A 14,170-nucleotide genomic window follows, 5' to 3' on the forward strand; every position below is an offset into this window, starting at 1 on the left:
AAATGACAAAATATGAACTTAGTGAAATAAGCTTATATTTTTGTTACATGAAAATTAATTTACTTTTGACAGAACATTTAGGGCATTGCTTACCATTGCCACGTTTCCAATATTCCTGGGTAAAGAAGCAATTGTTACTCTTCGAAGAGAAGATGGCTATTTAAAAGGGGAAAATAGACACTTAGAAAATTCTTAGTATTTTATCCTCGAATGCAACACTGATGAATATCCTTGTACATATACATCCATGCACTTGACTAGTACTGAGGAAACAATAGACATTTTAAAAAGGATTTTGTTATGACCAAATTGCCTCCCAGAAATACTCACTTACATCCCACCATCCCAACATTATATAAGCGATCTACCTCAGGTTGTCTTGTAGTAACTTTCAACACTTTTTCTATGTTAAATAACCATATATCTGTATCTATCTGCTCTGAGAACCAGCTGCTTATGATCTATGCCCATACACCATCATCCCCAAATTAATTTCATAGGTTAGTTGAGCATCAAGAATATCAAACTGTGGTCCCTGAAACCTGGGTTCAAATCATGTTTCTACCACTACATATGTCATAACTAATCACTTCTATGCTTCTCTCTTTCCTCATGAGTGAACAAGAGATTTGGATGGAATGATGTTAGAGTCACTTGCTCAAAATCACTATTACAAAATTCTGTGCAATCTTGATTTTCAAACTCCTTTTCAGTTAGGCATACAGCCTCCAGAAATTCTTTTTAAAACTGTTATTTCCAGTTTTATCTGCAACTAAAGTGAAAAGAGAAATGTTATCTGGGACTTCTAGGAAGTTATCTTTAAAGGGCAAGGGAATACCTGTCTTGAAAATGGGGACATACTCATAGATGGAGAGCAGGATGACAGCTAGTGGGGGGGGGGGTTGGTGGGTAGAGGGAAGGGGTTGAGCAAAAAGGAAAAGGGACTCATAGACAACAGTGTGGTGATTGCTGGGGGGGAGGGGAGTATAAGGAGACTAAAAGGTAATGTCAAAAAAATACAATAAAGATTAAATTTTTAAAAAATACTGTCTTTGGTTTTTCCTTTTTCTTGGAATGTGACTCAGGGTGATGACCAGGACTTTGTGCCTGGAAGCAGCTAGAGAGGAGGAGACTGGGCCCAGTGGAATTTGTGAAGCTGCTCTACCAGTTGCATACTTCCAACTCCCATTTTACGTGAGAGAAACTATTGTTTACAGCTTTCTTCTCACTGCCAGGCAAACGTAATTGATATACCAATATAGCAGGAAATATAAAAGCAAACATATAAACAAATATACAAATAACATTTATGCATACATATGAATACATATATATGAATTGAAGTTATTATTTTATGACTTACATTTAGAGCTATGTTGCTTCAAATATCTTTAAACATCTCACATATAATATTTGATAGATATTTTTAAAGTGAATCAGTAAATTATTAATTACCTTGGAGTTTAGAGAAGCTGAGCGTTTTTTAACTTGGCAGTCATCTGCGAGGAAAACATTTGCACATTTTAGAATTTACATTTGTAATTTCTGTTAATGCAATGGTTTTACCTCTTTACAAAGAAAATATTTCTTTTTAAAAAATTTTTTATTGTTATTCAATTACAGTAGTATGCCTTTTCTTAAGACCCTGAAGTTATAAATATCCAGTTATCATTTATTTGGTGATTCATAATAAGTACCATCTTAACCAATGGAAAGAGTCCTCTATGTTACTATATATGTCAAGGATGCCGACCTAGCACATAGTAGGCACTAAATGAATATCTGCTGAATAAATGAATCCAAATTACAGATAGAAGATAATCAGATATGGTTACTTTGCTAGGAGAGGGAACATATTAAGAATTCTCAGAAGTTCATATTGATTATTTAAAATAAACTATTGTAAGATTTATATAAACTTTACATTAAGACATTTTCCATGGCCTTATAAGTGCCTGTATTTTCCAATTCATCAGTCAACTTTACTGGTCATCCAGGGTTATTCCTTCCATGAGGAATATAAAGCCACCATCAATGAGAATGGCTCATTAAAGCTCTTCTGCCGTGCCTTGTGTGTGGAGGAAGAGCCAACTCAAACACATCCTAAGTAGGAGAACACCAGGGCCAACGCAAAGGATCGGATTAAGTATATGCTCTGATCTTAGCAATTTAAATTAACAATGAATTTTTGATGTCATTATCAAAGAGCCCTTGTCTCCCAATCTGTTATCTAACTAATGTCCTGTTCTTGGCTGTATAGATGGCGGGAATGAGTTATTCTTTTAATATAACATTAACCTAAGGGTCTTATTTTAAAGACATTATAAAAATTAGTAAGAGAGAGAACATAAGAGACAAATGTTAGAAAAACATAGCTAGTACTATTATCTTCAACTTTATTACCTTCATCTCCCAGAGGGTTAAAAGACCGTTCATTTTGCAAAAGAACCTGTTTCAGTTCTTCTAATTCAGCGTGTTCTTTGGCGTACATTCTCTTCAGGTTTTCTACATGCTGAATCATCACTTCAACTGCTTTACTAACCCGGCTCTCCTAGTAGAGAAAAGAAAAGAAACACAAATGTATATTGAAAATATTATTCTTGATACCTAGTTAAAAGGTGGCAATTAGAAGCATACATTTATCTACTCCAACTGTAAATCCCACTAAAATGATAACAAAGGTATTTCCATTAAAAAAAAAAAAAGACCTGTGTCCACAAGGGCAAATAGAACAGAAGATATATAATAGCTATGAAATTTTGAAAGCCTGCTAGAAGGGCTAGTGGTAAATGACTAAAACGTAATAAAGCTGAACCCTAAAAGAAGCAGTAAGAAAAGCCTAGAAGCAACCTAGGCGAGCCCTAAAGGATCAGAATTTAGTGGCACCTCTGGAATGAAGCTTCAAGGTGAATATGTGAACAGAAGAAATGGTTGAAAATCTATGTAAAAAGTAATTAGATCCACAGATGCCCTCCCTTCTTCAAGCTAGCCAAGTAACCACCCCTCACCACTTTGGTGAAAAACCACAAAGGTTGAATATCTAGAAAGAGTTAAACAAGAGGGCCTGTGGATTGGATAGTAACGGATAGTTAATGGTGGTTCATACTGAAATGAATAGATTTAAGCAAAAGTCTATTACATATTGAATAACGAGATGCCTAGCCTTATTCCTCCTTCCAGTTCCCAAACATTGGTAGCCAGCCTTATACCCTCAAGGCAGGCTGAAGAATTTTCTCTGGGGAATCTAACATACCAAGATGAAAGTCCTAAAACTCCTGGCATAAAGAATATTCCGATGAAACATCCTAGCTTGTGGGAAGCTCAGGGCCAACAAAAACCTTCCCCACTCTACATACGCAGAGCCATATAGTCGGCCATATAGTGCGTCCTTAGAAGTTGGAAGGAAGCCTCTAGCATAAAAGAAGAAAATAAAAAACAGAAAAAAGCAAGCTGGTGGAAATGAACCAGAAAAACTAAAACTTCAAGGAAACTATCAGTAACTTCAGAGAGTTAAGAATTAGTATTCTATCCATAAAATAAGAATGAGGTATTAGTTAAAAAAACCTTCTGAGAACAACGACAACAAAAAGAGTCTGGAAATTAAAAATGTGACAAAAAGTTGACAGAGAAGATGGGGAGGACATGCCGATGGTTTAAGGAAAAAGTGTGAAACTAACATTTAGAAGGGAGAGAGGGTGAATGATGGGAGACCCCACACGCCTGCATGAAGTTTGTAGGGATGAATTTCAGGAGAGCTAGTGAGCACAGAGGGGTGATGTTTCCCAGCTATGCAAGTGTGAGCAGGTGGAGAAGTGGATTTAGAAAGGGTTGTAGATTTTCCAAATGAGTGGGAAGAAACCAAAACAAGAGAGTTGAGGGGTTCATGCAACAGGATGAATACTGTGTTTGACCATAGCATTTAAGCTTGGTCAGGAAAAAAGAGAGGCCAACAGCAAGGTGAGAATCGGGGAAAAGGTGTGAGGGATAAAAGAACTAAGTATTCATCTTCACAGTGGGACACCCACAATTATCTAAGACTGAACATAATTCACTAAGTGACACTATATGCATGTTACTTAGAGATATGGATATAAATGCAAAACAAACCAAGACAGTTGAAAGTTATTTCTCTTGAACATGGAAAATGGGATAATAAGCCTTGTTCTTAACTTTTTAAAACTGTGTACATACATAAGTTTAAAATAAAAATACATAAAACAAAGAATATTATTACATAGTGAGGGGATACAAAGAAAATAGGATATTAAAATTGTGTAACAAATGATTGAACTACAACTATCACCACAATTGGCCCTGACCGTAGTGACTCCATTGACTGGGCATTGTTCTGCAAAATGAAAGGTCACCAGTTTGATTCCCGGTAGATGCCTGGGTTGCGGGATCCAAACCTGGCTGGGGCCTGTATGAGAGGCAGCTAAGTGATGTTTCTCTCTCACATCGATGTTTCTCTCCCTCTCTTTCTCCCTCCCTTCTCCTCTAAAAAATAAATAAATAAAATCTTTAAAAAATAAAACTGTTACCACTATCTCCATATGAAAATATATTTTAACAAGTTTGTTTAGGTATAAATTTAAAAAAATTTAAGTCTTCTCACATTTGTCCAAAAAGAAATTTTGAAATTCCACTTCTCTATGAAAAAGTATGCAAAGATGTATTCACAAGGATATTTATTGTGTCATTGTTTATAACAGCAAAATATAGAGAACATTCTGAAAAGATCAAATATAGGGGATTAGTATCTATATTTAGTGTTAGTATTAGTATTAGTATTATTAACATTAGTATTAGTATTAGTATTATATTTGATCACATAGAAATCTATTACCATATGTTGAATAAAAAGAAGTAGATTTTAATATTGTGTAAAGGGAATGTCTAGAAAAATATTTCAAAAGTTTTTTAATGACTGTCACTGGATAATACTATTATGAGAGATGTTCCTTTACATTTTTATTCATATATTCCATTTTCCTGTATTAAACATTATGTCTTGTATAAAAAAGAAGTGTTTCCTGAATCTTAACCCTAGAAATGTAATCTATAATGTCAGGAAAAATAATTCTCTTAGTGACTTCATTATAACTAGAGAAGTAGACACAGGTTACCTGATTAATGGCTCCCAGCATCTCCGCTCTACTGGCCACTCGTGCTGTGCACTGGCTAAGGAACATTATACTCTTCTCCAGCTTCTTAATGACTTCCTGGGCCTGGTTGTCATCTTCACAAAGAGCTGTTAAAGACTGTACAGGAAGCAGTGTATTAAAAAGTATCCAACCCCCAAATCCGGGCAAGTGATGCTGACCCTGTGTTGTAAGTGCAGGTGAGAGTCAAATCTCAATTTTCTTGGTGGAGGATGAAAAGCAGCAGCTGAGACCAATCATGAATGATATTGAAATATTAATATCTTTAATATTAATCAAGTAGACCTATGCTGGGGCTCACAATGTCTTTATATCTATTCTTGATTCCTTCCTTTTTACTTCCCAAATTTGCCACTCCCTATGTATTTACATTTTTCTTCTACAATAGAATGGGATTAATTGGTAATGGTAAAGAAATTATGCTTATAAATGAGTTGACTATATTATAGGAGGGACACAGTTTGAACTTTCAAGAAAGGTAATGAAAACATACTGAAATTAGATACGGCTCTGACCACTATACTTGCTCTTGCATTGATGACAAAATGTGATTGGACTGGCTATGTGGGTATGCCTTCATTGCCTTATGAATATTTCTCTCCCCAAATTAGCCCTCTTAACTTTTCAACCCAGCTCTATATTTTTGGTGACTTCACAAATGGAAGAGTAGTGGTTGTTTCACTGCTGGGTACCTCCCGGAGGGCTTGCCCACCATCTGAATAGACCCATTCTCTTTTTTCAGTTAATTAAATGGAAATAGACTTTGATTCTCTTCTTTGAGGCCTAAAATTGATATTATCTCCTATTGCTCAGTTTTCTGCCTGATTACTTTTCTGCCTGAAATCTACTTAAAAATCCAGAGAGAATGCAGAGGACTCATACAACTACTTTTAAAGGCATTTATTGTTTTATTACTTACACTTTCCTATGAGTGAATATTTTTTATTTTACCCTGATCCTGAATTCTTACCTCCTGTTAATTCACATTGGGGTGAGGCAAGAGCTTGGTGCCTGCTGTTAGTTTCAGTCATACAAATAAACTCATATGCAATTTGGGAAATATTATTAACGACATGACCGAATGTATTGTTCCCAAATGTTTTGATTCTTACCTCCAAAAGCTTTAAACAGTTAGTGATTTCTTTCTTCAGATTTTCTTCTGCCAAGTCACGGGTTCTTTCTTCAAGTTTCACTCTTTTCTCCAAGGTGAACCAGTCACATTTAAATCCCAAAGATAATCTGAGAAATTCAGCCTGTTGTCAAATTAACATGAGTGTGAAAGGTGAAAATTGGAATGGCGAAATACTGGGTTGGCCAAAAAGTTCATTCGGTCTTTTTCAAAAGATGGCTCTAATAGCACTTGGTTGTCTTTAAGTTCATTTGAAACAATTTTGTTAGACTGTTTTGTGACAGCTGTCATATCAGTGTGCATTTAAAAAACTTATCAAAATTGGTGAATTTTTGTGTAGCCATTTTAATATTGAAGATGGAAGAAGATGCACAATATTTTTATTATGCTTTGTTATTTCAAGAAAGGTAAAAATGTAACTGAAAAAAAAGATTGTGCAGTGTATGGAGAAGGTGCTGTGACTGAAAATATCCAAATCAATAGTTACTGGTAAAAATTAAAATTGTCTTTTATTTTATGGAAAAAACTAAACAGACTTTTTGGCCAACCCAATATCTCGGTTTAATATTGAATTATACTGAGGCATTTCTTTCTCTCTCGGCAACACAAAGTTGTATGCACAGACTTTACCTGCACTTTGTCATTGCCAAACCAGACAGACACCAAATGCATAACAGCTGTGCAAAAGCATGAAGTGGCTATAGGCAAGTGAGTCTGCAACTCTTTTTAAAAATTAAAGTAAAAAATATTTACACTCACCTCTACCTCCTTCTCATTAGCAGAAGTGCTGTAGGATAAGACAAAAAACTTACTTAAACATAATTCAACAGAAAGGCAAAAAATGTTAGCATGCTATGTGAAGAAGAGCTTACTTGTCACTTTGTTTAAAGTTAACTGATTTCACAGTGGTTACAGGAAGAGAGGAAACAGCAGTATCTGTGAAAAGACAATAAAATATTATTTGGTTAAAAAGGCATAACAGCAACAGGTAAAGGCACATTCAATCAAATGTTATGTCCTCTCGCCACTAAATAAAGGTGTCTCATTGAAATGTGTCTGAGATGATAGCCAGCTAATCATGCATTTGCTGAAATATAAGATAATATTATGCTATACAACTGGGATCACAATAATCTTAAAGTCACTAGTCCAGACTTCACCATGCGAATAGCCTTTGAAACCTGAAGAGGTCTGAGTCAGGGACAGCCCAATTCTTCTCTTTGCATTTGAACATTTGTTTGACTTCATTCTGTGGCTAAATGCACGCCTTCCTCTGGTACCCTCTTCCTCCTTTATAGCAATGTTATAATAGCAGCTGCAGCATGAGTAATTCTGATAGTAGTAGTAGTAGTAGTAGTAGTAGTAGTAGTAGCAGCAACAATAACAGCAACAATGCACATGGTCTCAACCATTCAATCACAGGTTTACTACATGGCAGTCCCACAAGAAGGCTCTTTACATATGCTAATGAAACTCTCAATGGAAACTTTGCAAAGAGGAAAAGTAACAATTTCATCAAATCATCTAAAATAAGGATTTTTTTTTACAGTAGTTAACTTTTATGGGAACTTCTCTGCCAGGTACTTTTCTAAGTGTTTCATACACAATTTACTCAATTCTCTCAGCTAACCTTCTGTGATAGATACTGTCCTTATCTACAGTCCACAGGTGAGGAACCAATCACAGTTTACCCATCATACATAGATATTGGGAGAACTAAATAAAACTATGTGCATGAAGAATTTAGCCAAGTATTTAGCGTATAGTGTATTCTCAATAAAGGGCAAACTTCTTTTTACTCATCTTTCCCATTTTGCAGATGAGGAAATGGAGAGTCAAGGTAAATAACTTTCCAAAGTCACAGCCACCCAGTATACAGTCTGTGTGACTCCAAAGCCTGAGCTATGCCCACCAGCTCCTCCTCATTATTAGCACTTATTCTTTAATTACTGGTGTGTTTACTTTTTGGTGCAATAATGAAAAAAAGATCTCAAAGGACAGCTGAGAACTCACTACCAACGTTGGAGCGGTTCTTAGTTCATAACAGGGCAGTGGTGTTCTGGGAAAGTAATGGCAACATAAGTGTGGCTTTTTGAAAAAGATACAAATAGAATCAAGCATCACCTTGATTGGTTAAATTTATCTAGAGATGCAGAACTTGGAGATGCCATGTCTTTACTCAGAAAGATTTCACCCATAAAAATACCAGCAGGGAACGAAAGTTCACGTGGGGTCTGGGAGAGAACATTCCTTACCTCCTGCAACACATTCTTTTCTGTGCTCATCTATTGTTTTTGGTTCCTTTTTGGCTTCCTAAAATCATAAAGAGATTTTATTGTTGTACGTAGAGTGGATATCCTTTATAACCAATTATTTCCCAACTTCCTGCCCTCCCCTAACTCTACCTGGTCAAAAACACTCCGTAGTATTCCAAGAACTGTACTAGGGGTTAAAGAAGAAAACAGGACTAGCTCCAGGGGTGTTTGCAATCTAGCTGCAGCAAAAAGGACAGAAATACATGAAAAACTGCAAATGTGGCACAAGTTACCACAAAACACAATAGGATTAATTGGGATCTAGACAAGTGAGTGCTCTGCAGAAGAGAGAGAGAGAGACACCATCGCCCGAGCAGCATACAAAGTCTCTGCAGACAAGGAATGTGCCGAAGCTTGATGGAGAGGTAGGATAGGATGGATGGAGGGGTAACGTGGGAGTGACCTAGGACTATCACATGCAACAGGTTGTTGGAGAAACTGTGGCGCAAACAGCTGCTAAGATTGTGCTATTAGGCTTTGACTCCATATGAATATATTTTAAGGTCACCGATCAACTTTTTTTACAAAGATACCTATACAACAAGGATCTCCATAATAAAAGGGTTATACTCTGCCACCTGGACAAGCTAATGGGAAAGCTGTAGGGGTACAAGTCTAAGACACATTGTCTTGGTAGAGCCATTATCCCCTCTTTCTTGAAGATGTGCCTTCCCTTGGTTCTGCTCTCCCCAGGCCTCCCCATCACTACAATCAATACCTCCTTCTCATTCTGCTCTGTATTGCCTTCTCATACTAGAAAATGAAATCACCAAGAGTTTGTTAATCTCAGTGCTCTCTTCCTAACTGCCAAATCCTTGGGAACTCTCATCCACATACTTGGTTCTTTGCTGATAATTCACAAGTGTGTATCTGCTCCAAAAAATCCCATCGGTTAGTTTAAGACCATGGGTAGATAGCCATATATAAAATCTCCTTCCAGACTGTTAACGTCTCACATCAGCCTGATCACATCAACTTATCTCCAACCGATCTTACTTTACACAACAAATTCCACTCTTCTTCCTCCCACCCTTCTCTCATCTTATTCTATTGGTACCGCCTCCGTGACACCTCTTCTGGCCTCTCCCCAAAGCATTTTTCTGTCATATCACTAATCATGCTCTAATTATGAAGTAACTGTATGTGTCTTCCCCTAATTAGAATGTGTCTTTAAGATAGATATCACTGTTTTAATCAAGCTTATTTATCAATGCTTTCACTTATTTGAAAGCCCTCGATTGATATTTAGCTTGTTTTCGGTAGACCTTTGGTGAATAAATGAATGAATTAATGACTCTACTGTGTGACCTTGGACGTCACAAGGATACTTTGGCCTCAATTTCTTTATAAAATATTGGTATAATTAAATTATTTTAACCTCATAATATTTTGAAAGGCTAAAGTAAGGAGTGCTTTTAAGAGTGTTTTGCCAACTTAAAGGGACAGTTCCACCATTGTAATATATCACTTTTATTGTTAACGTGTATATTTCCTTACCAGATTTAATATGGGCTTGTCCTCATTCACAGTGCCTTGGAGTGTAATAGTCTCATGAGCTGGACTTGTGTCTATGAGAAAACAAAACACACTAAAGAGTTGGGGAACTGTTTCAAGTAAAAGAAGAAGAAAGAGTGAGGGTGGCAATATGGGCAGACTAGTAAGTAGCACAAGTCTTAACATGTGAGATATAAATTCGTACTAAAAAATCTTAAATGTTCCATGATTCAGAATCAAGACTAGAGGAGCTAAGATTCCCAAGGAAGTGACCCATATAAGCTTTCCTAGTGGAAATAAACATCTGTATAAATGGCCTTCAAGTAGTCAGGTTATTAATATCTTTTTAAAGGCTGTGGCTGCTTTTTTAAAATCAAACACATTACTAGTTTAATTATAGAAACTGGATGAAGGAAGTTTGAATAATTAGTAGCTTAGTAGATTTTTTTATAGCCTGACAAACAGTTTTTTTAAAAAATTACTTACGTAAAGCTGGTAACAAAAGATATCCTTCTAAAATATGTATCTTTCTAAATGAAATGTCATCAAACTAAGAAGCAAAGAAGCACTTTTAAGTTATGCCACTCCTTTTTGTAAATTTCCTTTATTTCTTTGTGTACTCTATTTGCATTGTAATGTACCTGATAATGATTTTCCTCTTCACATGACCCATTGTCCTGAATTTAGCCCAATGCAGGCACAAAAGTTAGTAGCTACAGGTAGGTTTTGTTTCTCTCATTTTAAGAAAAACTATAGTTGAAGAATGTGTTATATTTTTTAAAATTTTTATGGAAATAAGAAAATGGTAATCACTTTCTTCAGATATATAATTTTTTTCCTTATGGATATCTTATTTTTGTTTTTCTTTCAGTTTTAAGACTGATAATAGATTCAGATGGTCCATAAGTTTAAAAATGTAAAATGTTTCACAGTGAAAGTTTTCCCTCCCATCCAGTCCATGCAGAAAACTACTTTCCCTCTCTGTAGACAACATTATTTAGTCTAGCTTTCCAGAGATATTTTATGCATACACAAAAACTTTTTCCTGTCTTTTTTTTAATCAATTTTTACATGCAATACATAATATTTGGTACTTTGGTGTTTTTTTCAGGAATCAATAGTTCTTTGATACCCTTCCAAGAAAAAAGATTCTTTATATATGTTTGATGTGATGCGTATAAGTATTTCATTATGTGGATATGCCAAAATATAGTAACTAGTAAATTGATAGTTAACTTGTTTCCAATATTTTGTTATTAGACAATAATACAGTAAACAAATTAAACATATGCATATGGCATGTGTGTACTTAGATCTATAGAATAAATTCCCCCAAATCAAATTGTTTTTATCATGAGATATGTACATTTAACATTTTGATAGATATTGGCAAATTCCCTCCATGTTATTTACAATCAGTGGTGTTTCACTGGGAATGGTTGAAAATAACTCTATTTTCAGAGTTAAGTGGCAGAAAGAATCTAACACGTTATCTAGTTAATTCTTTTGCCCCCTGAATGGACCATCACCAATTGGTCTATCTTCTAACCTAATAGGTTCTAATTAGGATTCTGTAATGTCATAAGCAGGTGATTCCACATCCAAACCACAGCTAGACCCAGTTCCGTCCAACCAAACTTTGCCATAAAGAAATTTTTAAGACCCATTAAAATATATTGTAATTTTGGCTCTATGTACAGAATCTGAAAAAGATTGTTAACATTATCATATATAAAGGCAATAGCCATCTCTTGGCCTTTTTTCCTCCACACTATGTCTCCATATTCTTTTATAAAATAATACTACTGAAGATAGTTACTCTACTGGTTTATAGGTCTGCTTAGTGTTGTAGAGTAGAAACTGTACATGAACCCTAAAAGATCTTACCTTTGACTTTCATCATAGCAGAATCTGATCTCGTATCCTCCTCCTTATCATAGAGTGACTTACAATCAAGGTCACCAGAAGCCATATTCAAAGTCTCTGGTCCAGAATCTATCAACAGGAAGAGACTATAGCATGAATACTATGCAGAAGAATTTGCCTGTTTTTTTTTTTTTCCATTTGCACACACGTCATCAGGTCACAGAACACCAAGCTCATAGTTATAATACTACCACACTATTTTTATATATTTTCCAAGTTCACTCACCACTTTTAGTTACAGTACTCTCAGTAGATGAAGTGTGTACAGGAGATGAGAGTGTGGAATGCTCCCTGCCAAAAGAGTAGAGGAAGTATTTGGGGGTATCCAGAGAAATCTCTTAAAATTTAACTGAATATACATACAAATGCACACAATACAACAGACAGGCAAACCTGGACTGTGGCAGGCTCTCAGAATGCAAGTGTTCAATACCATTCTCCTTAAGGAAAGAAAAAGGAGAAATAAGTTCAACAATTTGACATTTTCCACTCCAGAAAGGCGGGTTTAAGCAAACGTTTTCATATAACTTTAAATGAATCCCTATTTACTTTGCTCTTTTGGAGAGGAGAAGGGGTTGGGATGGTACAGGGCAGATTGATACACATACTTCCTCAAAGCTGTACTTGCAAAAAAAATCCAATTTAAGTATATTTACAAGTCTAATATTTAAAGAAAACCTGCTAAATTCTTGTGTAAAACAAATTCTAAACTTAAAGGGCAGATAGAGTTTATTTCATGAAGTTAAGTCAAGTTTTCTTGAAAGAGAACTTTCTATGTGGGCATAAAACATTTCTAGTTATGGAAATATTACTCAACCTGAAACTTTTGACCTGGTAATTTTAAAATGGTTCTCAATTTTCTAGCTGGACAAATCATACATTTTAAACTTAATCAAATTCTCAAAAAGATCCGAGGGATTACATCCAAGTCACCACCTATTACTTGGTGCTCAGCTTACCATGGCCCAGGCCTCTAGGTCAAGTGCTTGAAAATCAGGAGTTCTTAATTGGGGAAAACTCTGGGACATTAGGGTCGATTAGCTCACTTATTCTATTTCAAAAAATAGAGAGGGAACATAGGTTTCTCTTTAATAAGATTTTCTAATAAGCATATTTTTATTATTACTTGATCTATTTAAGAAAATAAATTAAAATTTAATAGATTAAAACTGAAATTATTTGGACATATCAAAAAGGTACAAAGACAATGCAAAAGTGGAGATATTTAAGTCTTCCGTAATCAGACATAAAACTTAGTAACTGCCACAGCCAAACAGGTTCAGCGGCGAAAAGCTGTGTATCATAACACAGTACTTAGAATCTTTGCGAGATAGTACTGACAATAGCCACAGAAGAATAGAGATTTAGCAAGAGTTTGCTGAATCTGTAGTTACCCAACACAGCAACAGCAGCTTATGTCTGTTCAGCACATTAAAATTTGGGAAAGCCCTTTTATGTGTCATCTCATTTAATTTCCCAACAACTCTATGCCGTGGGTCTGAACAAGAAAAGATTTATTTATTTCAGGTAAGGAAAGTAAAGTCGATGACTAAAGTAATTTCCCAGGAATATTCAGAATGGTGATAACGCAGGTAAACCCAGAACATACTAAATGTGGTGTCCCCTCCTCTGTAAACAGAACTGTCTCTGAGATACCCTAACCTAGATGATTTAAATACAAACTTTTTAAATGTTCACCTCAGATGTTCAGAAAAATCCACAAACTATGCAAAGCAAGGTTTTATAGTTCATCCTCCTACATATCAATGTTGGTCAATCATCTCTTTTATTTCATTTCTTCTCTTCTTTAAATATCTTTGGGCCAGATTAACAATGCAACTAAAGCCCCTTATGACGTCAGTTTAATTTAACAACTGTCATCAAAGGCTCACTTGGTGCTGGGAAGGGTGACAAAGGCTGGAGAAACACAAAACCCAGTCTTTGTTCCAGGGGAGCTTGTAGGCCAGTCAGGAAGACAAATATAAAAAACAAATACTTCATAAATTATAAGCAGCATTCCACAGAGGAAAGTAAAATACTATGCACAGAACAGAACAGAGTGGGGGAGTATTTGAATTAAATTTTGAAAAGAAATTGTGTCTTACACCCTACAGGTAGTGAAATAACGGTGGCTCTATCCTTAA

The 14,170-nt window shown here is 35.5% G+C and overlaps 1 protein-coding gene across 4 annotated transcripts in view; it reads right to left on the minus strand.

Annotated features, from left to right (window-relative positions):
- IRAG2 (inositol 1,4,5-triphosphate receptor associated 2) overlaps positions 1-14,170 on the minus strand; it is a 72,303-nt gene that overhangs the window by 4,045 nt on the left and 54,088 nt on the right. For all 4 annotated transcript variants that reach the window (XM_024575670.4, XM_045184257.3, XM_045184258.3 and 1 more), the window contains 12 exons: positions 12,420-12,466; positions 12,253-12,317; positions 11,988-12,095; positions 10,104-10,174; positions 8,547-8,604; positions 7,164-7,227; positions 7,051-7,078; positions 6,275-6,415; positions 5,127-5,261; positions 2,404-2,551; positions 1,456-1,499; positions 94-156 (listed from right to left, as the gene is read on the minus strand). In XM_024575670.4, coding sequence (XP_024431438.3) covers positions 94-156; positions 1,456-1,499; positions 2,404-2,551; positions 5,127-5,261; positions 6,275-6,415; positions 7,051-7,078; positions 7,164-7,227; positions 8,547-8,604; positions 10,104-10,174; positions 11,988-12,095; positions 12,253-12,317; positions 12,420-12,466 — 972 coding nt within the window. The remainder of the gene's footprint in view (positions 1-93; positions 157-1,455; positions 1,500-2,403; positions 2,552-5,126; positions 5,262-6,274; positions 6,416-7,050; positions 7,079-7,163; positions 7,228-8,546; positions 8,605-10,103; positions 10,175-11,987; positions 12,096-12,252; positions 12,318-12,419; positions 12,467-14,170) is intronic.

Source organism: Desmodus rotundus, chromosome 3 (assembly GCF_022682495.2).
Source record: "Desmodus rotundus isolate HL8 chromosome 3, HLdesRot8A.1, whole genome shotgun sequence".
NCBI lineage: Eukaryota > Metazoa > Chordata > Mammalia > Chiroptera > Phyllostomidae > Desmodus > Desmodus rotundus.